This window comes from Lissotriton vulgaris, chromosome 2_1 (assembly GCF_964263255.1).
Source record: "Lissotriton vulgaris chromosome 2_1, aLisVul1.2, whole genome shotgun sequence".
Lineage (NCBI taxonomy): Eukaryota > Metazoa > Chordata > Amphibia > Caudata > Salamandridae > Lissotriton > Lissotriton vulgaris.
This window is the reverse complement of record NC_141687.1, coordinates 232,710,492-232,734,820: the sequence shown is the minus strand read 5'-3', so window position 1 is coordinate 232,734,820 and position 24,329 is coordinate 232,710,492. Positions and strand designations below refer to the sequence as shown.

General features: G+C 47.7%; 1 protein-coding gene across 1 annotated transcript in view; it reads left to right on the top strand.

Annotated features, from left to right (window-relative positions):
* RABEP1 (rabaptin, RAB GTPase binding effector protein 1) overlaps positions 1–24,329 on the top strand; it is an 899,286-nt gene that overhangs the window by 274,884 nt on the left and 600,073 nt on the right. The window contains exon 6 of the mRNA XM_086954813.1: positions 980–1,115. Coding sequence (XP_086810939.1) covers positions 980–1,115 — 136 coding nt within the window. The remainder of the gene's footprint in view (positions 1–979; positions 1,116–24,329) is intronic.

The following is a 24,329-nucleotide window of genomic DNA, read 5'->3' as shown; positions in this document are numbered from 1 at the left end:
AAAATCACATGGCTAGTGTACATTGAATCCACCTTTAAAAAACTTGGTCGACCAGGGCTTTTTTTTGGCCCCGGAATCCATTAAGAAAGTAGATGTAGACCTGATTAAAATTGCCTTGTTTCACTTGAAAGGGAGGAATTAGAGCTGAAAAAACCTATGGTGAGAGTGCACTATGGCCTAGTGAGCTCTCCCGGAATTGGGCCTTACCTGAAGTTAGTTACACGCCCTTTCCATCGGTATCTGGTAACCAAATTTCGATTTAACATAATTCACCTTACACTGAGGATTTTCCTAAATGGGGATTACCGGACAATGCCGAGCCTTGTAAGTGCGACAATTTTTAATTACAGGATACTCTGCATTTTGTTATGTTCTGCGAGTATTACGCAGACATCAGGAAAAAGTATCTGATACCAGTGTTAAGGGGAGCAGGGTTTGTGCAGGTCAGGCCGGCACTTATTCATCTGCAACTATTGAGTAACGCACAGATTACTTTTCACGTTGCAAACTTTCTAGTGGCAGCTGTGCGGCTCAATGAGACGAAGAAAAGATTAGGCCCCAAGAGAGCTGAAGTTTAACTACGAATGAAGATGTGGTTTATTCTTAACCTACTGTATATGGAATTGCTTGTTATTTTTATGCTCCGTATTTGGCAAGATTTTTATTGAAATTTTAATGTATATCCACGTATGGAATAATTTAGTGTAAGAACTGACCCTTGATTGAAGTCCTATGAAATTTGAATGTCAAGGAAGTTTTATTGTTTTAGCTTTGGATTTGTACAAATGTGGTGAATATTGTATCTGTGCCTTTTTATGATATTAAGTTATCGAATAAAAGTATATGACTGACTTGACTGAGCTAATATCTTAGATTTAGCAGCAACGGAGAAATTAGTTTTATATAAACAAAGAGCAAAATAAGCATGTGAGAATGTGACTACACTATTAATACAGTGACTTGTTTATATGTCTTTTAGGTTAAAGAATTGAACCATGTTCTAGAAGCAGAAAAATCAAGTAGGACTGATTTAGAGATGTATGTAGCTGTTTTGAATACTCAGAAGTCTGTTCTACAAGAAGACGCAGAGAAATTGCGGAAAGAACTGCATGAAGGTTAGTCACTAGCTATTCACTTTTTGCACAGACCACTTCCATATTTATGTTTCTAATGGCTATTTCTGTCTGCAGATTCCTCACCATTTGAATCCTCCCAGTTGCCTGATTTGATCTAAATAAGCTTCAGTAGCTCCTACCTGCCAATAGTTGGTGCCATCCGCCTTCATTGTAACTTGGTCCTGCCGAGGGTATGACAACCCAGAACCACATATAGGTGCCAACCCTGCTCGCTGACATGTTCCGTTTTTTTTCTGATGCTTGATGCAGATCCATAGTGAGGTATTCCCCAAAGATCTATATTATCAAAAAACATACATTTTGTCAGGGTAGAAAAGATGTTGCCACTGAAGTCTATTAATACATCGTATGCTTTGCAAGGAGTTTTCTGACTCAGACCTGCATGAAGTGTCGGTGAAGTTTGACGCCTAAAATGATTCCAGGTCATGCAACAAATGTTCTCTTATGCTGCTATGGTGGTCAAGGAGCTGAAAGCCTAATTTGTACATGGCTGAACACAAGCCACATGTCCATTCCTACTTCTTGAGACCCTTTTCAGGTTAAGTTGAGTCAAAGGACAAGGCGTCCAAGAACAAACAGAAAAAGATAAAGCAATACTCCTTGACATCTATATGCTCCACTTCATAGGATAGGTCACGTAGGCAGTGTCCACAGGACTTCGCTATTCTCCTCTGAAAGTAATTGATCCTAGAAATAGGTAATGCCCATTTTCCAGTTTTCAACAGGTTACGGCCTTAAAAAATGTTCAGTATACCTCCACCTCCCACTCATGTACTTTCTTATCACCGCAAGGCCGTTTGATGCCACCAGACGCACTTACGCCTGTCTGTTTTTCTCCTGCTCTGACTGACCCTACTTGGAGCATTTGGCACTGAGTCTGTGCCATGTCTTCCATGTGTAGACCTTGTTGGTTGTCATTACACCGAATTTAAGGATTTTGATCCTGACCCCACTGATTCTAGCTGTGGAGTTAGACCCTTCATCTTCCAGAGTCTGCTACGTTACACTGTGCTATTACTAAAGCGCTGCCATGTATTTAAGATTATTCCCCGGTGGCTCCTCTTTTAGACATCAGTAAGTGGTCAGAATGGGCGGCATCTTCGGTTCAGATTTTAATGCAAATCCCATGCCTCAAGTAGCTCCATGCAATGAGGATGACTTTGACAAAGCAGACAATTTATCATCCAGGGGATACTCCTCAATAGCCATAATCTATGAATAATCCCCGCCTATATGCGTGATCCCGGAGCAAATAGAAAATACATATAAATGTATATGTATATATATGTGAAAACATATTTGCAGCCTAGAACATTTCCAAACTGGCAAAACTGCCGCAAAATTACATGAATTAGCATACACACAGTAGTACTCTCACAACCCATTAAGAATAAAGAGAGCAGTAAACATTTGCATGCAACAATGCTTTATTGCCATAGGAAAACCTGTAATTGCAGGCATTTGCCAGTAGGCTGCAGTAGAGTATAAAGAAACAAAGAAAAGACTGACACCTTGCCTTTAAGGCATTAGAGTAGGGGTACCGTGCCTATAATACCTGAAGGCGACCCCCTGCTCCCATGATGCACCATAGGTGGCAGTTGGGTCAGTTCTTTTTTCCGGCTCCTGTGAGGATCCTGGAGCTCGAGCTGTTCAGTTTTTGACTGAAGTTATTTTGAGTGAATTTTCTCAGAAAATTCGACATCTTCTGGTTTATTAAGGCTTCTGCTTTGGTTTTCTGTGGTGTTCCACTGAAATTTTCTGGCAAGATGCCTGCTTTATTCCGGAAGTGTCCTTCTTGTGACAAGAAGAGGCCACTGGCTGACCCACACTCAGTGTGCATCGTGTGCCTTCCTTCTGCACACGACCCTGACCAGTGCCACCACTGTCAGAAGTTCTCTAGGCAGATTCGTGACAGAGAACGTATCAGACTTTATGCCATGTTGGAGAAAGACAAAAGTCATCAGGTGGGTGGCAATGGAGGCCCCAGGACGTCTTCTTCAAGCAAGCATGTGCAAAAACGGCGAAGTTCTGCATCTCCTGCCTCCAGAAAGGGAAGGGGAGGACGTAGATCTCCATCGAAGTCGCCGTCGAAGAGTCCAGACGCCACACTTCGGGCTCAAAGTCTGTGGCTGCTGCTTCAGACCCATCTTTCGTTCCGTCTCAACCTGATGAACTCATTGGGGTTGCAGGTCAACTTCAAAAAGTCAGTACTCCACCCTTCCCAACGGATTCATTACCTGGGCGCTTCCCTGGACTCCGTTCAGGCAAGCGTGTGTCCTTCGGAGGAGAGGTTGTCATCCATGCTCCTGAAGTGTCGTCTTCTACTGGACAATCACAGTCCCACAGCCAGGCAAGTGTCCTCTCTCCTAGGGTCGATGGTCTCGTGCAGCTACATCGTGCAAAATGCACGCCTTCACATGAGGCCTCTGCAGCAGGCTCTCGAGGACCAATGGTCTCAGCGGTCAGGTCACTGGGAGGACCGTGTTTCTCTTCTACAAGGTGCCAGAGACTCAATCAGATGGTGGATGAAACGTTCCAATCTCCTCCAGGGAGTTCCATTCCATCGCCCTCCTCCATCTTAGTCAGTGGTTACGGATGCCTCTCTTCAAGGCTGGGGCGCTCATATGGACCAGCTTCAGGTCCAAGGTCTTTGGTCCGAAGTAGAGCGAAGCTACCACATCCACTTCCTAGCAGTTCATCTGGCGCTCAAATCTCTTTACCCTTCTCTGGGCACAAAGAAGGGGCCTAAACAGCACTATTATGAAAGAGGCCAGTCTTCAATTTCTCCCTAAACTGCATACGGTCTTCCATCTGTCTGAGGCTGGTTGGGAGTGCATTCCACAGCTGGGCGGCTGCAGAGCTGAAAGCTCTACCTTCCAGTTTTGTTCTTTTAAACTTAGGTGCTTTACCAATTTACCTGAAGAAGATCGTAAGCTTCTTGTAGGAACATACCATTTAAACGTACTCTGCAATGGTTTAGGTCCAAAATCATGTAGAGCTTTAATAACAATACACAGAGATTTGAACTGGGTCCTCTGTAGCATGGGGAGCCAGTGGAGCTCATTAAGAGCCAAGGAGGCTGATGATCGCCGTGGTTTCATTAGGGCTAACTTAGCCGCAATTGTTTGACTTCTCCGAAGTCTCTCAATCAAATAGTTTTGTGTATCCAGCAGAAGGGCATTGCAGTAGTCCAGCCGGCTCAAAACAACGATCTCACTATCTGTGCCCTTGTGGAAATTGGCGATTCAGAAAAGGGGGTGGTGATGAACAGAGTGTCTGAATTAAGCAGACCACTCTTACCCAGTCCAAAGATCAGGGCTTGATTCTTCACCGTTATTTAGCTCACTGCACCATCCCAGCTCAGAACCTGGCTATATGCAAATTAGTCTGTCCCTGGCCCAGTGCATCATGGGAACAGGGCAGACCAAACTACCAAGCCAATTCTTCACCAGAAAGGAGACAAGCTTCCGGGGACCGGTTTCTGGCATTTCAGCCGTCATCGGCCCGGCTTGCTTGAATCCTGATGGTGCAGTGAGCAAGGGACTCATGTCTGAGTATACCCTGCCACACCTATAGTGGCCGAAAACGATTCAGAAAAGGGGGTGGTGATGAACAGAGTGTCTGAATTAAGCAGACCACTCTTACCCAGTCCAAAGATCAGGGCTTGATCCATCACCGTTATTTAGCTCACTGCACCATCCCAGCTCAGAACCTGGCTATATGCAAATTAGTCTGTCCCTGGGCCAGTGCATCATGGGAACAGGGCAGACCAAACTACCAAGCCAATTCTTCACCAGAAAGGAGACAAGCTTCCGGGGACCGGTTTCTGGCATTTCAGCCGTCGTCAGCCCGGCTTGCTTGAATCATGATGGTGCATTGAGCAAGGGACTCATGTCTGATGTCTGAGTATACCCTGCCACACCTGAAGTGGCCAAAAACGATTCAGAAAAGGGGGTGGTGATGAACAGAGTGTCTGAATTAAGCAGACCACTCTTACCCAGTCCAAAGATCAGGGCTTGATCCATCACCGCTAGTGGAAATTGGCAACATTGGGAGGATCTTCCTTAGTACTCTTATTAGTGAGAAACCAGTCCCTATCATTTGATTTACTTGAGTTTCTAAGCTCAGCCTATCGTCAATTACTACTCCCAGATTACATATAGCTTCAGAGGGTGTCAGTGGCTAATCCACTGCTATTGGCCAACATAATTCCGGGAGTAGACGTGGGATTTGCTCGGCTGCGCATCATAGGATCTCTGTTTTGTCCCCGTTAAATTGCAACAAGGTAATTGTAAGCCAGCATGTAGTGTCCTGCATAGAAATTTTCCAGTGATAGTGAATGGTCCCATTTAAGTGATAAGATGAGCTAAGTATCATCTGCACAATTCACCAGGCTGACAATATGAGACTTAATATCGGAGATCAGGGGGCTCATATAGATATTAAACAGTATTGGACTGATCGCTGATCCCTGAGGTACACCATGCTGAATGTTGGTGAAGTCTGATTGATATGGGGGTAGTGCTACTGCCTGTTATCTATTTGACAAGTATGATTGAAACTATTTTAAAGCTGTGCCCGTTACCCAGCTTCATTAAGCCTTGTCAAGAGAATTTTATGGTTTACTCAATCGAATGCAGCCGACAGGTCTAATTGAATCAGTATAACTGGCTGCACCTTGTTTGCACGCATTCGAAGTTCATCCAAGACTGTCACCAGGGCAGTCTCTGTTCCATGTCCCAGCCTAAAGCCAAATTGTACATTCTATAACTTATTATTGGTTTCCAGAAACTACGAAAGTGTTTTGCTGACCAATCGTTCTATGATTTTCACAGGATAGGGTAGAAGGGAAATAGGCCTGAAATTTTTGGGACACATAGGGTCAAGGGTAGCTTTTTTCAGAAGTGGTGTTACTATTGCTTGTTTCCAACAGGCAAGTACCACCCCGTTGCTCACCGATTGTCCGCAGATCTGTTGGAGCAGTGTGAAGAGTTCTGTACCTAGTTCTTTCTAAATCCTACGCGGTAAAGGATCCATTGGCGAGCCTGAGGAAACACTTGATGCTAATCTATTGAATTCCTCCTCTGAAGGTATCTCAAAATGATAGTTACCAATTTACCCCAGCCTACCCCTTCCTCCTTCTGAGTCAATGGTGGTAATCCCTCATTCATAGTGCTAAGGTCCTCCGTGTAGTCTACTTTGCAGGCAATCATTTTATCTCTATAATGTTCTTAATTAGGTAACATAATTCACAAACACTTGTAATTGAATATAGTCCAATGCATGTTTTGCTGTCAGGGCTTTTGTATAATTCTGGAGCATAATGCAACATGAAATGCATTTACAACATGTAACCTTAATTGCTAGAACAATTAAATAGAACACAATAAGAAAAATTAAATTGATAAATGCATTTCTCGGACCGTAAGAAAAACAACCATTCAGTCTGTAGGGGCACAGGTTCTGCTCATTTCTTTCCAAGCACTCTGAGTATTCCACCAGAATTAAACGTGTAACACACTAACACCTGGAGGCAAATTATTATCAAGTTTGTAAATTAATTCAGTTCTCAGTTTTTCTCAATTGTTAGTGGGTATAACATCAAAAAACAGGTTTTCATTTGATGTACAAGACAGCAATAATATATTATTGTTTGGAAGCTTGGATTCTAACCAATGAAAATGAATATGAACAAAAAAGGACAGTTCATATGGTACATTATGGGAAAAATGTTTCTGAAACGATCAGACAATTCAAGTGTAAGATAAATGAGACAAACCCTGTTAAAAGGAAATTTCAAAATGCAACTGTAACAGGTTTTTATAGCTGATAAGATTAAACAAATAATACATTGACCAGTTTTTCCAATTAATCTGACAGACGCTTGTTCAAGAGCAAACTAATATTTAGTAATCATAGAACTATGAATCTGAAGTGAATGGTATGAAGTACAGACACAATTCATATCACAAAAAAGACCTGAATGAATTGCCCTCGCAAGACTGCTGGAAGTCATGGTGTCAATAAATATCTGGGAGGTAAGCCCTCTGGATCTTCCAATGAAGCCCGAAGAACACATTAGTCACTCAATTCAGTTTATATGGGTGGGAAGAGGGTCACTGATGCTATAGTGGGTGCCGCTCGCTAGAGGTTTTTGGAATCGCCTGCCACTGCCCTTCGCTACAGGAGTAGCCCTTCAAGCTTCCTGCTTCTTCTGAAACCCGTGTGCAGAACAGACCATCTTCGTGGCCGCAGAGGAGGTGAGAGGCGCGGCGCCCTGGACTGCGAGGACCAGCATTCCTGTTACCACCAACAGCTGGTTCCTCTTCCTGGCCGAGCCGCGCCCCCTCCCAGTGCCAGGCCTCCTGCTGACTGCTCTTTACCTCTCGTGGCCCCCGCTTCGCGGGAGCCGCTCGCTAGAGGTGTTTGGAATCGCCTGCCACTGCCCTTCGCTACAGGAGTAGCCCTTCAAACTTCCTGCTTCTTCTGAAACCCGTGTGCAGAACAGACCATCTTTGTGACCGCAGAGGAGGTGAGGGGCGCGGCGCCCGGGACTGCGAGGACCAGCATTCCTGTTACCACCAACAGCTGGTTCCTCTTCCCGGCCGAGCCGCGCCCCCTCCCAGTGCCACGCCTCCTGCTGACTGCTCTTTACCTCTCACGGCCCCTGCTTCGCGGGAGCCGCTCGCTAGAGGTGTTTGGAATCGCCTGCCACTGCCCTTCGCTACAGGAGTAGCCCTTCAAGCTTCCTGCTTCTTCTAAAACCCGTGTGCAGAACAGACCATCTTCGTGGCCGCAGAGGAGGTGAGAGGCGCGGCGCCCGGGACTGCGAGGACCAGCATTCCTGTTACCACCAACAGCTGGATTCCTCTTCCCGGCCGAGCCGCGCCCCCTCCCAGTGCCACGCCTCCATCTTACATTTAAGCAGGTCTAATAACGCGCATCGCGGGACGCGCATCGCAGGTCGTAGCCCGGGCGAAGCCCGGGCCAAGGGCGGGCCCGTTGTTGCCCGTTAGTGACCGGTAGAGACCGGACCGGGCTATCCCCCTTGTTCCTTATTGCCAAACCCGACACGTTTCTGTACATAGGATTTCGTTCTTACCCATCATGCCTGGAAGAACCAGAAGCAAAACCAAAACCGCACTGGCTGTAGCGCAGATTACTGGACCCATAGATCAATTTATCTCACGGACCAACGAGGCAATCGAACATAGTATTTCCCTTTTGGAACGCAGAGTTTCTCTGGACCTCATCAAAGCAAAACGCTCGTCTATGGGCCTTTCAGCAACTGCGGCATCTCCTATCCAACAAGCCCCTATTACTTCTATCCTCCCCTTATCCGTGACTGTTGGAGACATCCATACAGTTCCATGCTCAGTTGATTTATCAGTAACCCAATCAGAGTCTGACTCTCTTCTATCAGACGATCTAGAGGTTACTCCGGACCTAGAAGCCTGTCAAACACATGACAGATTGGAATCAACCATAGATAAACAGCTTCGGGGAGCGAGGGAAGGAGCCATCCCCAAACGAGGAATCATCAATTCATGCGATAACGCAGCAATCCCCGATACCCCCATGGAACTCGGGAGGGAATCTGGGTGGGACCGACCCATACAGCCCACACAACCAAGTATAATTATTCCAACTGAAAATAACTCTTTACCACCTCCTATTCTCATTGAGGAAATAGACTACCCATGTAGAACTTGCAAAACCACTTCGCAAATACTAACTACAATCAAAGAGCTTTTTTCGCACCATCTAAAACCTATACAAATTAGTATAAGGAACCTGGAAGCTCAAATAGCAATTCTATCACAACCCCACCCCAGCGTGAAGAGCTCACACTCAGTCAAGGGAAGGGAAACTCTACCCACCCCTCAAAAGTCTCCAAACAACCACAACCTGCTGTAGTAACCAAACAGTCTCTCTCGACTATTCCACCCCCATTAAAAACAAAGCATACTGTTCCATTAGTAAAACAGCAACACCCAGTGTCAAGTGTACAAAAGACTAGAACACCTACAGACTTGCCTCAGCTTTTACCCGATACAGGCCTTGTAAAAACACTAAAACCTGTAAACACAAATACAACCACAAACCAAGTCACAAACAAACCGTCCATCACACCTTCTAAACCGCAGATGGTACCCAAAAAGGCACCAAGATCTAGGCGTCCAGTGCACCTCCCACCGGAGGCCACCCCATATACGGTTATCCTCACAGGCGTTCCCGAATTAACCGAAGGTATGGTTGAAACCGCCTGGTCACTCAAGAATAAGGTCCTGCAGTGGTTAAGTATAAACAGACCATTAGAACCATATCATTCCGGCGGGATCTCCACAGTCCGAAGAGTAATATGGATAGGCGATGAACACAAGTCGATCCACGGTCACTGCATCATAGTAACTTGCAGGGATCCAACTACCGTGGACCACATTTGCTCATGGCCATCCCTGGGAAAAAAAGGCGGAATAGACGCCCAACATCTTTCTTTCTTTTATCCACCACTGAATACACACCAATATATTCCCATTTCGAACTGGCAGCACCCCCAGGAAGACCAATGGAACCAGGTGGGATATAGCTATAGCTACGGTAACAGAAACAGAAACAGAGATTGGCATAACCAGCCCTGGCAAGGCAGACCCCACTATCCACTAGAAACCGGTATGACTGCCTAGAGATGGTGGATTGACCGTTAAGGCCTATAAGAACTAAGACCGAGGACGTACTTATTGCGGCCACTCCACTAAACTCTGGATCACAGTCATGCCCACTCAAACCCCAGGGACAAGTAAATCAAATCCTGCCCATTAATACAAACTCCCAGTCTGGGATTACTGTAGAAACCCGCAATGTCACCTTGAATGAAACGACAACCAAAGTCCTGGTAACCCATAAGGATACCATCGACACAAGTTTCCACCAGTCTAATGATTTGAGTTATATCACTAAATCTACCACGTCCCTAACAGAGAGCTCTCCACCTAAACCCTCTGCCTCCCACCTACCTTCTGACCCTAACAACTTGAATTTCTCTATAATATATTGGAATGTCGCAGGACGGCGTTCCAAGCTGACATTAGAGTCATGGCTTGAAACAGTGAGGGAACATCAGATACTCTGCTTTCAGGAAACATGGTCTATTACCCCAAACCATCTTGCGGGCTATATAAACCTTTCATACTGCAGCAATTCAGGGAGCCTTGGGTAGACCAAAGGGGGGGTCTTGTGGTCTATGTTGCCAACACTCTCCCTCCTCTATCCATTAGGATGCTAAAAGAATTCCCGACCTACCAAATTTTGGAAATACATTTTACAAAAGATTGTATCTATATTCTAATAAACTACTATAACAATTCAACTACAATGGATTGTGTGACAACCTTAGCTGAAATTGCCACTTTTTTAGCATTTCTGCAAAACGATTTTAATTCTAACCAAGTACACCTAATTTGGGATGGCGATTTCAATCTCACATTATGTTCCAACTATAAGAACGGAAACTGCGGTTTGCAAGACGAACATGGCAGTCCTCTGCCCCATTTTGTCCACTCAACCTGTGGAAATAAATTAAATGAAGCCATATTTTCCCTAGATCTGGACTTTGCAAACGATTTAGTGGAGCCACAGAAAGACTTCTCTCCAACTTTCCATGGAAGAGGCTTCCTAACCACTATTGACTTTATTCTGTCCTCCCAAACACTTAAGGGACAAGTAACCAACTTCTCTACCGGGACAGATGCTAGTAGTGATCATTTTCCGATCAGTGTAAGAATTAATCTAAAAACGGTTAGGCCATATCCTTTTATTTCGAGCCACTTAAACCAAAATGCACTAACCATGAATAAACTGAACGGTTACACAGTCAAATGGGCCAAAGTTGATCCGGTGGAAGTAACAGAGAGGGTCCTTGAAAAATCTAAACCTTGGGTACTTGACTGTCTATCTCTAGATACCACTCCTCAGTCAATCATCGATAGTTTCCAGAATATTCTGGAAATAATTGGTAAAGAATTTTCTGGCAAACCAAGGATCAACAAGCCCTCCACTACGAGGTGGTTTGATACAGCCTGCCGAAAGGCCCTCTCAAGTTTAAAAGAAGCCCTACATAGACCCACGAGGAATCCAGAGGAAATCTCCAATCTAAGGAAACTCTACAGTTTAGCCAGACGGGACCGCAAAAGAGAAATCAAGAAAGATCTTTGGGCACAACTCCACGGCAGCTGCCAAAGTAAGGACAGTGCTCTATTCTGGCAAGTTATTAGATCCCCCTTTTTGGCTGACAGTGCAAAGGGACAGCATCTAGATGTCGCAGTCACGGCAGATGATTGGGTCATGCACTTTTCTAAAATCTTCGGTCACTCTCCACAAGACCCACCTGGAACAGACCACAGTGAAGCCCATATATCGAAGAATAACATTTATCCGATAAACATCTATTTTCACCATATGGAAGTTACCAAAGCACCTAAAGGCGTCGAAACCTGGCAAAGCTCCTGGTCCTGATGGAGTTCCAATGGACATTTTTCTCCACAATACAGAACTATGGTCACCAATAATCACCCAGGTTTTGGCAGCAGTAACGTCTGCTGGGTTACTACAGTCATGGTCAACATCAATCCTGCTGCCTATTTTTAAAAAGGGCGATCGTAACAACCCGGCCTGTTACAGGCCAATTTCCCTTCTGGATTCCATGGGTAAAATTGCAGGTCGAGTGCTCCTGGACCGTTTACAATCTTGGGCCCAGGAAAATAACATCATGACCGACCTGCAATATGGCTTCCAGAAGGGTCTTGGGACCGTGGAACAGGCCCTGAACCTCGCCCTCCTGACTGGAAAATACGTTGGTGCAAAAGGAGGCAACATCTTCCTCGTATATGTCGATCTTAGTGCGGCATCTGACTGCGTCCAACATGAAAAACTTTGGACAATACTTAGTGACCTCGGAGTGGACCCACCTCTAATAGCCTTCCTCCGGGAACTCTACTCCGATGCCACATGGTGCGTCAGATTTGGCATCAACGGTGAGCTGTCTCGCTCCTTCTCAATAACAAAAGGAGTAAGGCAGGGCTGTGTACTGGCTCCCTTCCTGTTCAACCTTTACACCAATGGACTAGAGCAGGCCATGCTGGAAGGGAGCCAGGATCTACCCCAGATAAATCATCGTCCAATACCAACACTGCTATACGCAGATGATTCAGTCATCCTGGCCCGTACACTAAACCAACTCCAAAAACAAGTCAATAAATACAGTAGCTTTATGGGCTTGCTTGGCCTGAAAATTAACATAAAAAAGACTTTTACCATGTACATTGGCCCCAGGGTCAAAAACCCTAAACCAATATTGGTGGACAGTACAAGACTGGAAAAAACCTCTGTCTATCCATATTTGGGCATCCTTGTGGATGATGCTTTGAACTGGCGACAAGCTACGGCCAATAGAAACCTCCTTTTCCAGCGTGCAACATCGGCCCTAGTCTCTTTCTCGAGAAAATTGGGTAAACCAGCTCCACCCGAACTCCTGAAAATTTACTATGCTAAATGCCATAGTGTGGCTACTTATGGCGCAGGCGTGTGGGGGTAAGGCCATATAGATCCCTTACAGGTAACAGAGAATGGTTTCATTAAATACCTGCTGGCCCTTCCGCAAAGCGCCCCGAACTACGCTTCACACAATGAGCTTGGCATAGAAAACATTAGACACGATTCGTTCCCAACCAATCGTGCTATGGCAACGTATATCATCCAAACCTGAATGCCACCTGACACGATCTTTGATAACGGACTGTATAGCTCTAACTAATTGGCACAAGATCCCTTGGCTGGTCTATGTACGGAACCTTTTTTTACGACCTTGGCTGTAATTATTATTTCGACGACCCTCCTAGCATCGAAGACATCTCTAGAAAACAGTTAAAGAAGATGTGCTTGGTCCACTTGAGAGAATTGCGCAATCAGGCGGAGATCACAAAAACTTCGAATAGTCAAATCTGCGCAATACAAACTGTCAAAGGTATGCAACCCTATCTGACTTATTATCTGTCCAACCAGGAGAAATATCTTCTGACAAGATTTCGTTTCAATACCTTTTTCCGTTTAGTTTCTTTTCCCGAAGTTCAAAACTGGTCTCGCACACTCATGAACTGTCCATGTGATGGATTCTCTCCACAAACAACAATCCATATTATCTTCTTTTGCAAATATTACAAATCACCACGAAAATTCTGGATTCTCCCACTTCTTCAATCCTCAGGTCACAGACTATGTCATCCTGCATCTCTTTTTTTGCAGTGTTTGGACTCGCCACAGGTTGCGAAGTCCATAGCTACTTTTCTAAAAGCTACTCTCAAAATACGCCAAAACTTATAACCGGACATGAATCTTTCACTGTAAACATGACATACACGTATTTCTAATTTTCTTTTTTAATTTTTGTTTGTTTATTTGTTTGCTTTTAAATTGTGTACTTTTTATGATTATAAACAAGTGGTAATCGAATAAAAGCTTATGAAGCTATATCAACGTCCTCCGAGGTGTGCAAGACTGAACAAACAATAGCTCAGGGTGTGATTACAATGACAACATCAACAACATGCAGAAGCCTACAAAAAAGTCAAATGCACTGTTGATTTCTGAGAAGGGTTTTCCCACAGTCCTGCTACCTGAACACACCTTGCCAAGCCACAAAAGGGATCACCCCAACCACCAAGTAAGCTTTCTGACAAAAGTGGGAGATGATGATGAACCTTTCAATCCAACCTACAATTCGATCTAGCTGTAGGAAAAATGTTTAGCAATCCATGCCTGCTGACATCAGAGGCCTGGATGGCAGGTATAACAGTTGCATCCTGCATCAGTCCTATCTTGAATATTCAAATAATGGGTAGTTGCACTATGATTATCCATGCTATGAAGTTGAGTAAAAAGAACCACTGAAGGTGCATGTCCCCCCTCTCTAAAAAAAAAAAAAAAAAACCAAGCCGCCGCATAACCCAGAGCTAGCAAAGCTACTTCCCAGTCTTTGATGTCCCCTGTATCTATTCCTTCTTTGCATGAATAAAATATAGCAGGCAGTGAGCAAGAATAAGCTGAGGTCCCAGAAGATGTCATAAGTGTGAAAACTTTGTTGAGATTTTAGCTTCTTTTTGTTTTGTTATACTTCTTTATTGGGTATTAGCCACATCAAAGCATAAAACAAAAAAGAAGACTGGCACATACCCGCACAGTATCTTCAGTGTTAGTCACAAATGTGCTGGACACCCCTGTACAGTAACATTCTGCCAGGTAACATATAAAATCAATGTAATCAAACTCTCAGAGATTACGCATATGGACATGCTCTTCAGCTGATACCGAGTAACAGCTACGATGGGAAATGACAGTTATAGTCCTTATAGGGGTGGAGATGACTTATGCAATCCACCACATTCTTAACTGATGGTTATTCATTGCTCAGGGTGGTCTTTCATCACTCTTTTCCTCCTAACACATGTCCATTGGACCCCAACTACCCCATACTCATCCTGGAGAGACGGGTCTTAATGACAGTGTCTGATTCCGCCTTGGCCCATTTCAGCAGCTCCTATAAATAGTGCATCATGTCAGGCACCATCTTTGCCTTCCAGGACATTGCTATCTGCCTCCTGAATAGTACCAAGATCAAGTTAATAAATCCGTGGAGATATGTTTCCTTTGCTTTTAGGTATGTCCCAGGAGGCAGTATTTAGGGTGAGTGGTATTGTGCAGTCAACTAAATCAAATAACATTTCCAACTCCTCTCTCCATATGTGTTGTAGCACCTGGCAGTCCCTCACCATGTGAAAGAAGCCAGCATCCTGGTTTCGACATTTAGGATATTCCAATGGGGCCCACAGGAGCATACAATGAATGTGCTAAGGTTCTGGATAAATTAGCAGTGCAAATCTTAATTGCATCTATCAAAATAGACTCTTTCACCTGTGATTTAGCGTCTGTCTTTTGTTTATCAGTCAGCACAGTACTGAGGTCAAGCAACCACCTATCGCTGGCCGGAAACTCAGACATATAATGTTGTGCGTGCTGGATGTTATATAGTGCAGTGACCGCGTTCCTTGCTTCACTATGCATTTGTGCAATTTGCAACGCCGGCGATGCTGGAGGCTCTGTCCTTACCCCACCCCCAGTAGGCAATGATGGCATGTTGTATTGTGTTTACTCCAGGAACCGACCTACCGGTATCCCATTTGTGTCCCTTAGGCTCGGAAAGATCCTTAAATCTCCCTCGTATTAGAGATCCTCAGTAAGTAGCACCGCTGCTTTCCTCCTGGGGCGTGTGTTGCTGTGCCCTACATTGTCCCTGATTTTCAACATGGTCCCGATTAGTATTTGAGGTGTCTGGTGGCCTGCCTCTCTACCACATCTTTCACATATTTCTGCCAGCAGCTGCACGCTAATGGCATTGGTCTTGTCTCAGGTGTGCATGGGTGTGCTTTACGCAGCTGCCAGGTGAGAATGTTTTCACCCAGCAAAGTACATTTCACCATGTGCGTTTCTGCATTTGGGGCGGTCCCAAGCCATCACATCGCCCACTGGAGTTGTGCTGCTGCATAATAAAGCTCATGATTAGGAGCCCCTTATCTAGTAAGTGTTGTTGTGCCACCTGTAGTGCTACCCTTTTTCTACCTGACCCCCAAATCCAGTCCAACAGCAGTCCCTGAAGGCCATTAAAAAAACACCTGTGAAGAATTAACGGCAATGCTGCAAAACGGTGTAATAGGCGGAGTAATACCAGCATTTTAGCTAGAGCCACCCAGCTCATCGGGACCGTGGTAGCGAGACCCAGAAAGGAATAGAGCGGTGCGCCGAAATTACTACTCTGTCCACCCCTGTTAAGACAGCATCGGAAACATAAATATTCACCCCCAAATATTTAAAGGTGTCAAATTGCCACACAAGCCTGGTAGCCATCACAGATTCTCTCTGATGATCCAGTACCTGTTGGAGTGGGAACAGGCAACCCTTGGGCCAATTAATTTTGAGGCTCAACTGTTTCTCAAACGTATTGAGCATCTCCATCTACTGGTGGAGATATGCTTGGGCATCAGGTAGATAAATCAAGGCGTCATCTGCATAGAGGGATACTATATTTCATTCATCCAACGCCTATTCCCACCACAACAGTGCCTTGGTGAATAGCCAGCTTGCCAGGGGCTCCATCTCTAGCTCAAAAATGAGCGTAGATAACTGGAATCCTTGCTTAGTGCCTCTGTGTATTTCAAACCTGTCCGAGATCCTTTGGCCAGTCTTAACCATATCTGTTGGTTTGCTATACAGTGTTTTTACCCATTGCAAGTAGGATAGTCCCACACCCAATCTCTCCAGGACTGAAAAAAATGTGCGTGCAACCTTTTGTATCAACTGCTTTTTCTTTGTCTAGCGACACCGCCAGATAGGACTCTGGTTCTCCGGGGTTGGTTCCCAGCAGATTTAGCAACCGAGGAATGTTCAGAAATGTGTTGTGCTCTGGATAAAACCGTTCTGGTCTGCATAGACCTGTTGCCCTACTACTGGCAGTAGTGTGTTCACCAGGATCTTCTCCAATTTTTTATAGTCTAGGTTTGGGATTGAAAGTGGGTGATATTATCGTGCGTCCAGTGGGTCATGCCGTGGCTTGGGGAGCACAACTATTAGAACTTTTCTTTGAAAGTCCTGGAGCACTCCTTTAGCCTTTGCATCCTTGGATACCTTCAGCAAGTGTGAGGTGAGGGGAAGCTATCCGAACCCAGGATCTTGTTCAGTGCTATCTTTTGTATGGCCTCACATATTTCTTCCATCTGTATAGGTTCATCCAATTCCGCTTGGTGGAGCGGACTGAGAAGAGTAAGGGGGATCTCTCGTAGAAAGTCCCCTATCTGTTCCATGGTTGCCTCATCATGTGACTTGTATAAGTTGCGGCAATATTCTTCAAAGGCAGAGTTAATTGGTGTTTTGGGTATTACATATTATGCCATCTGCAGTGCCCAGGGCTCCTATTGGGGCTACTGCTGTTCGCCTCATAGCAACCATGCCAGCGGTGCACCAGCCTGTTCTCCCTCCCCATATTGGCGCGCCAGATGCTCTCTATTGTCTAGGTGCAGTAAGCGGGACGCCAGTCTCCTCTAATGTGTCTAAGCGTCAAAAGGTGTCCAACGCTATCAGGCCTGATTGCGTCTCCCCTTCAATATCACGCAGTTCATGCTTCACCTCTAGTAATTCTCTGCGCAGTCTGCCTTAACTCCTAGGTCTTATAAATGCAGTGGCCATGTATTACTATTTTATGGTTTTCCCATTCAGAGGATATGGAGCCTGCGATAATGTTCAAATATTGCGCAATATGTGAGGCTATGGTGTCCCAGTAGGGTACATTCCGTAACGCCGCTGTGCCCAACTGCCAGGTTGGTATCTTTGCCCGGTCCTTTCACCAACGTAAAGTAAGTAGTAGTGGACAGTGGTCAGAAAGGGTGCATGCAAAATAATCTGTCCGTGACGCTCACTGACCCACCACCTCAGTACAGAGGAAAAAGTCCAGTTGCATGTGTACATCACGCATCAGGCAATATAAAGAGTATTCCTGCGCTGTTGTGTGCATCAGCCTTCACCAGGTGTTCTTCCCTTTGTCAGATGTGTTGCGTTAACCTACGGCTTCCCTCTCCCTCTGAGGGAAAGGTGGGTGTTTACCTGTTCACTTCTACATCCAATACGCAATTTTATTTGTCTGCCCAGATATTCTTTCCCTGTGGGTAGTGGAAAGTAGCTGGGCAATTGGTCCAGAAAGTTGGAGTGATTTGCGTTGTGTGCATGAATAGCTATAAGTTTGATTGGGTCCCCATTCAGTAACCCTTCCAGGGCCACAAACTGTCCTTCAGGTCTATTCTGTGTATCTGAAAGAGACACGTTAGTGATAGATTCCTTACCTTAGAATATCCCCAGGCGTCAGACTGGTTCCGGAAATTTTTGCGTAGCAATACCCCTGCGCGTCGGTAGGCGTCGTCCGCGGCTCCGCGTCCAAGGCCTTAAACCTTGAGCTCCTCGTCGCGGCCGGGAGGACTAACCTCCTCACTGAGGTACTCAAACCGCAGAAAAGCTCCAGTGAGCCTCTACTGCCGTTCAATGAGGCCTAGTGTGACATTCTTGTGGGCACTTGGTCCAAGCCTGCCACAGGTCCGCCTGTGGATAGGAACGTGGCCAGACGCTACCGCCCAGCCCAGCCCCGGGCGACCCTTGCTTTTTGTCCACCCATCCTACCCCCGAGAGCCTGGTTATCCAGGCCTCCACTTCCCAGACCGCATTCCCAACGGCTCCGCCCGATCGAGAATCCAAGAGATATGAACAATTCGGGAAGAAAGTGTTCTCGTCCCTGAGTTTGGGGCTGCGGTCAGTCAATACCGCGTGTCTTTTGGGCCGCTACACCCACACCCTGTGGGACATTGTCGCGGACGTGCTGCCACAATGTCGGGAGGAGGTCCGGGCTAAACTCGCCCAAGCCCTTGTGGAGGGCCGAGATGCAGTGCGATATTCCATCCGGTGTGGGCTGGATACCACGGACTCACTGGGCAGGACGATGGCAACGACAGTGGCGGTTCGACGCCACGCCTGGTTGAGGTCCGCCAACTTTTCGACCGATGTCCAAGCCACACTTCTGGACATGCCGTTTGATGGCCATCGCCTCTTTGGCGACAAGGCAGACCATGCGCTTGAGCGTTTTAAGGACTCCAGGGTTACGGCCAAGTCCTTGGGCCTCTCTGCCACACACCAGCAATCGGGTGCCTTTCGCTCCTTTCGTGGCCACGGAAGGGGCGCCCCCACATGTGCTGCCAGCCACGCACCGCAGAATGTTCAACAGCGCAGTGGCGGCCGTGGTAACCACCGTGGCGGCGGTCGGGGACAACGGCGAGGCCAGTCCACACCTATCTCCGCAGCACCTGCCTCAAAACCTTCCTAGTCCGAGTTTTCATGCCCATGTGACGCCAGTGGGGGGCAGGGTTTCTCCATCACCTCTCCCACTGGCGCACTGTCACGTCGGACAGGTAGGTGCTGCAGATCGTCCGAAGGGGCTACTCCCTCCCCTTCGAGGCGACCCCTCCAGCCATGCCACCGCAATTCCACCGCGTGTCGGGGGATCACTTGCAACTTGTGCATGAGGAAGTCACGGCCCTCTTGGCCAAGGGGGCCATCGAGCGCGTTCCTGGGCCAGAAGTAGGGTGTGGTTGTTACTCCCACTACTTTCTGGTACCCAAGAACGGCAAAGGGGGCCTACGCCCTATCTTGGATCTACGGAACGTCAACGGCTTCCTCCGGAAGGAGAAGTTCAAGATGCTGACTTTGGCTCAGGTCTTAGCTGCCCTGGACCCTGGAGACTGGCTGGTAGCGTTGGACTTGCAGGACGCTTATTTTCACATCCCCGTCCTGCCGGCCCACTGGCGTTACCTGCGGTTCACGGTAGGCCACGAGCACATTCAGTTTACCGTGCTCCCCTTCGGCCTTACAAGCTCCCCACGGGTGTTCACGAAGGTGATGGCGGTGGTCGCAGCTCATCTGTGCAGGATAGGGGTGTCAGTCTTCCCCTACCTCGACGACTGGTTGTTGAAGGCAGGCTCGCCCCAGACAGTCGTCAGCCACCTCCAGACTACGGCCGACCTCCTGCAATTGCTGGGGTTCTCCATCAACGTGCCGAAGTAGCACCTTTGTCCCTCTCAGAAGCTCCTCTTCATCGGTGCGGTTCTAGACTCGGCACAGTTTCGGGTTTATCCTCCCGAACAGCGGGTTCGGGATATTCAGGCTCTGATTCCGGTCTTTCAGCCTTTATCCAGAGTCTCGGTCAGGTTGACGCTGCGGCTTCTGGGGCTGATGGCCTCCTACATCCTTCTGGTGCATCACGCCCGGTGGCTGATGCGGGCTCTGCAGTGGGACCTGAAGATTCAGTGGGCCCAGCATCAGGGCAACTTGTCCGATCATGTCTTGATTTCGGAGGGCACTGCAAGACAGTTGCAGTGGTGGCTCACGGACCGCGATTGGGTCAGTTGCAGATCCCTCTCCCTACCCCACCCGGAGCACGTGGTTGTGACGGACGCGTCCCTCCAGGGCTGGGGAGGCCACATGGGAGAGGCGGAGATCAGAGGCCTCTGGTCTCCGGCGGAGTCCCGGCTCCATATTAACCTTTTAGAGCTGCGGGCGATCCGACTAGCACTGAAGGCATTCCTCCCCTCTGTCCGGGGGAGTGTAGTGTAGGTGTTCACGGACAACACCACCGCCATGTGGTACTGCAACAAACAGGGCGGGGTGGGGTCATGGACCCTATGCCAGGAGGTTCTCCGCCTCTGGCAGTGGCTGGAACGTCAGGGCGTGACCCTGGTGGTTCAACACCTGGCAGGTTCTCTGAATGCCAGGGCAGACTAACTCAGCCGTCGGTGCATGATGGATCACGAATGACGTCTGAACTCGGACGTGGCGCAAGGCCTCTTTCAGCAATGGGGAGAGCCTTGGTTAGATCTATTCGCCACAGAAGAGAACGTGCAATGTCATCAGTTCTGCGCGTTGGAATTTCCAAGGCGGCACTCGCTCGGAGACGCTTTTCGTCACGAGTGAAGTTGCGGTCTATTGTACGTCTTTCCGCCTATACCACTTCTGCCGAGAGTGCTGAAGAAGATCAGGCGCGACCGGGCCCAGGTTATTCTTGTGGCTCCGGACTGGGCACGAAGATACTGGTATCCCGAGCTACTCAGCATGTCAGTCGATCCCCCGACTCGTCTGCCTCTTCGGGAGGACCTTCTGTCGCAGCAGCAGGGGACGGTTCTGCACCCGAACCTGTCCAGTCTCCACCTACAAGCTTGGAGATTGAGCGGCGGCAGTTGAGGCCATTTGACTTGCCTCCCGAAGTCTGTGATGTCATTCTGGCAGCCAGACGTCCCTCCACAAAGTCGGTATACGCCTGCTGGTGGAACAGATTTGTGGCATGGTGCACAGCAAAGGCTGTGGACCCACTCTCTGCACCCCTTTCTGAGGTTCTCCTCTTTCTTCTCTCTCTTGCCCAGCAGGGCTCTGCTCTGGGCACTATCAAGGGGTACCTTTCTGCTCTTTCCGCCTTCTTACGGCTACCTGATCAGCCTTCCTTGTTCAAGTCCCCCCATTGTAAATAGGTTTTTGAAGGGCATCACACACATGTTCCCTCCTGTTCCCTTCGTGATGCCCCAGTGGGACTTGAATCTTGTACTTACTTACCTAATGTGTGCTCCCTTTGAGCCGCTCCATAACTGTCCTCTCCGGCTTCTTACTTTGAAGACTGCTTTCCTTGTGGCCATCACCTCTGCCAGGAGAGTAAGTGAGCTCCAGGCTCTTTCTTCTACACCTCTTCCTCTCTGTCCATCCAGATAAGGTTGTGTTGCGGACGAGACCCTCTTTCCTGCCCAAGGTTGTCACGGCCTTCCACATCGGCAGTCCATAATCATGCCCACCTTCTTTCAGCCTCCGCATCCCTCGAAAGGGGAAGAGAGGCTCCACCATCTGGACCCAAAACGTGCGCTCTCTTATTATCTGGATCGCACACGCCAGTTCCGGGTGGATGACCAACTCTTTGTTGGTTACGTGGGCGCTAAGAAGGGAAAGGCGGTGCACAAGCGGACCATCTTGCGGTGGATCATCTTGTGTATCCAGGCATGTTACTCCTTGGCCAAAAAGGAGCCCCCTGTTGGATTGCGGGCTCATTCTACTCTGGCCACGGCGACTACAACTGCCCTGGGCCGAGGCGAGCCCTTGCAGGACATTTGCCAGGCAGCTACGTGGGCCTCGCTGCACACGTTTGCAAGACACTACTGCCTGGACAGCCAAGTCCGGAGGGATGGCTTATTTGGCCGTTCCGTCCTCCAGGAATTTCTGGTGTGATTATTGTTTTGCAGTTTCACCACCAGGGTTGGTATTGCTGGGGTATCTATTCTAAGGTAAGGAATCTATCACTAACGTGTCTCTTTCAGATGCACAAGTTACTACTTGTGTAACAATATATCTGTAAGAGACATTAGTTAGTGATAGATTCCTTACCGACCCACCCATCCTCTCCGTTCTGCGAACCGATATCTCGGATTAAGGTCATCCCCTTTCAGGGCCCTAGTTTCATGGCACCAGTGTTGGTTCTATCATGGCTCTGCGTATCTGGCGTGGAAAAGCTGTGTTGAAAGGGGAAGAGAGGCTCCACCGTCTGGACCCAAAACGTGCGCTCTCTTATTATCTGGATCGCACACGCCAGTTCCGGGTGGATGACCAACTCTTTGTTGGTTACGTGGGCGCTAAGAAGGGAAAGGCGGTGCACACGGGACCATCTCGCGGTGGATCATCTTGTGTATCCAGGCATGTTACTCCTTGGCCAAAAAGGAGCCCCCTGTTGGATTGCGGGCTCATTCTACTCGGGCCACGGCGACTACAACTGCCCTGGGCCGAGGAGTGGCCTTGCAGGACATTTGCCAGGCAGCTACGTGGGCCTCGCTGCACACGTTTGCAAGACACTAATGCCTGGACAGCCAAGTCCGGAGGGATGGCTTCTTTGGCCGTTCCGTCCTCCAGGACTTTCTGGTGTGATTATTGGTTTGCAGTTTCACCACCGGTGTTGGTATTGCTGGGGTATCTATTCTAAGGTAAGGAATCTATCACTAACGTGTCTCTTTCAGATGCCCAAGTTACTACTTGTGTAACGATATATCTGTAAGAGACATTAGTTAGTGATAGATTCCTTACCGACCCACCCATCCTCCTCGTTCTGCGAACCGATATCTCAGGTTAAGGTCATCCCCTTTCAGGGCCCTAGTTTCATGGCACCAGTGTTGGTTCTATCATGGCTCTGCGTATCTGGCGCAGAAAAGCTGTGTATCAGAACTGACGTCAGCGCGCATGGGCGGCGTCTAAGTACTCCGACGACGTAATTCCGGCGCTAACTATGCCGACGACGGCCGCGAAGCCGCGGACGACGCCTACCGACGCGCAGGGGTATTGCTACGCAAACATTTCCGGATCCAGTCTGACGCCTGGGGATATTTTAAGGTAAGGAATCTATCACTAACTAATGTCTCTTACAGATATATTGTTCCACAAGTAGTAACTTGTGCGACAATCCCACATTAGGGACAGTGAGATCCATAACAATTCCCCTTGGGCAAAAGCTGAAAAGGTCATGCCATATACTCGCCGCCTCCACCTCGTCCGCAACTTCTAGCACAAAGTGTATTTCCTGTAGTATAGCTATATATGTGGTAGCACTAAAGGAAAGCGTGATGCTTCCTGGGTGTTGCCATGCCTCTCACGTTCCAGGTGGCTGTATGTTAAGGCCACTACTCTAGAGCTGTCACCCATCTATTCTGTGTTGTGTGGTTCTGCACTTCTTTCCATGTCCACCACGGAAGCACATTATACTGTTTACTACATGATATAAACTCGAATATAGAAGCAGAAAGTGAAACGGGTGTCCCAACTCCCCATGCACCCAAGAAATTCCTGTTTAGGTAGACATACATTAACACTGCGAACATATTCAGTCCTGAAACAGTGGGTGCGTGGTAGTGTCTGTGGAGCTCCTGTTTCAGTCATGCCCCTGTGACATCAGCAGGTTCCACTTCCGCCTCCCCCCTTGTGGTATTGAAGAGCATATATGTACTCGCTCATTTGAAACCGGCCTAGAATCAGTCCACTTCAGATTACATCTTCGGCCAGACGAAGGGTGAGGACCAGTCACCCTTCGCCTGGCCGATGATGTTCAGCCCTTCCCACCCCCGTCCGATGCACTGGATCTGTTCATGCCAGTCTGTGTCCGAGCCATGAACTGTCAACATATCAGTGAAAGGGTTGTTTACCATGTAGCAATACATCTGTGACCTCCACTGCCCTCTCCTTAGCTGCTGTTTGCTGGTACTTGTGTTTCCGAGCTTGCTACCTCCTCGTCCTCTGCATCTCAGTGTCCTTTGAGGGAATCTCCATTTGTGTGAGTCGCCACCTCAACCTCCCATTCACCCCCATCCCCTTTGTGCGTATCCAGGTCCGGGCCTCCTCAAGTGTTTCGAAGAAATGCGTTGCCTCCCTCAATTACTCGTAATTTGGCAGGGAAGAGTAGAGCATATTTTAGCCCATCTGGTGCAGTTCTGGTTTGACCATAATGTAGAAACTGCGCTACAGTTGATCTGCTGACTT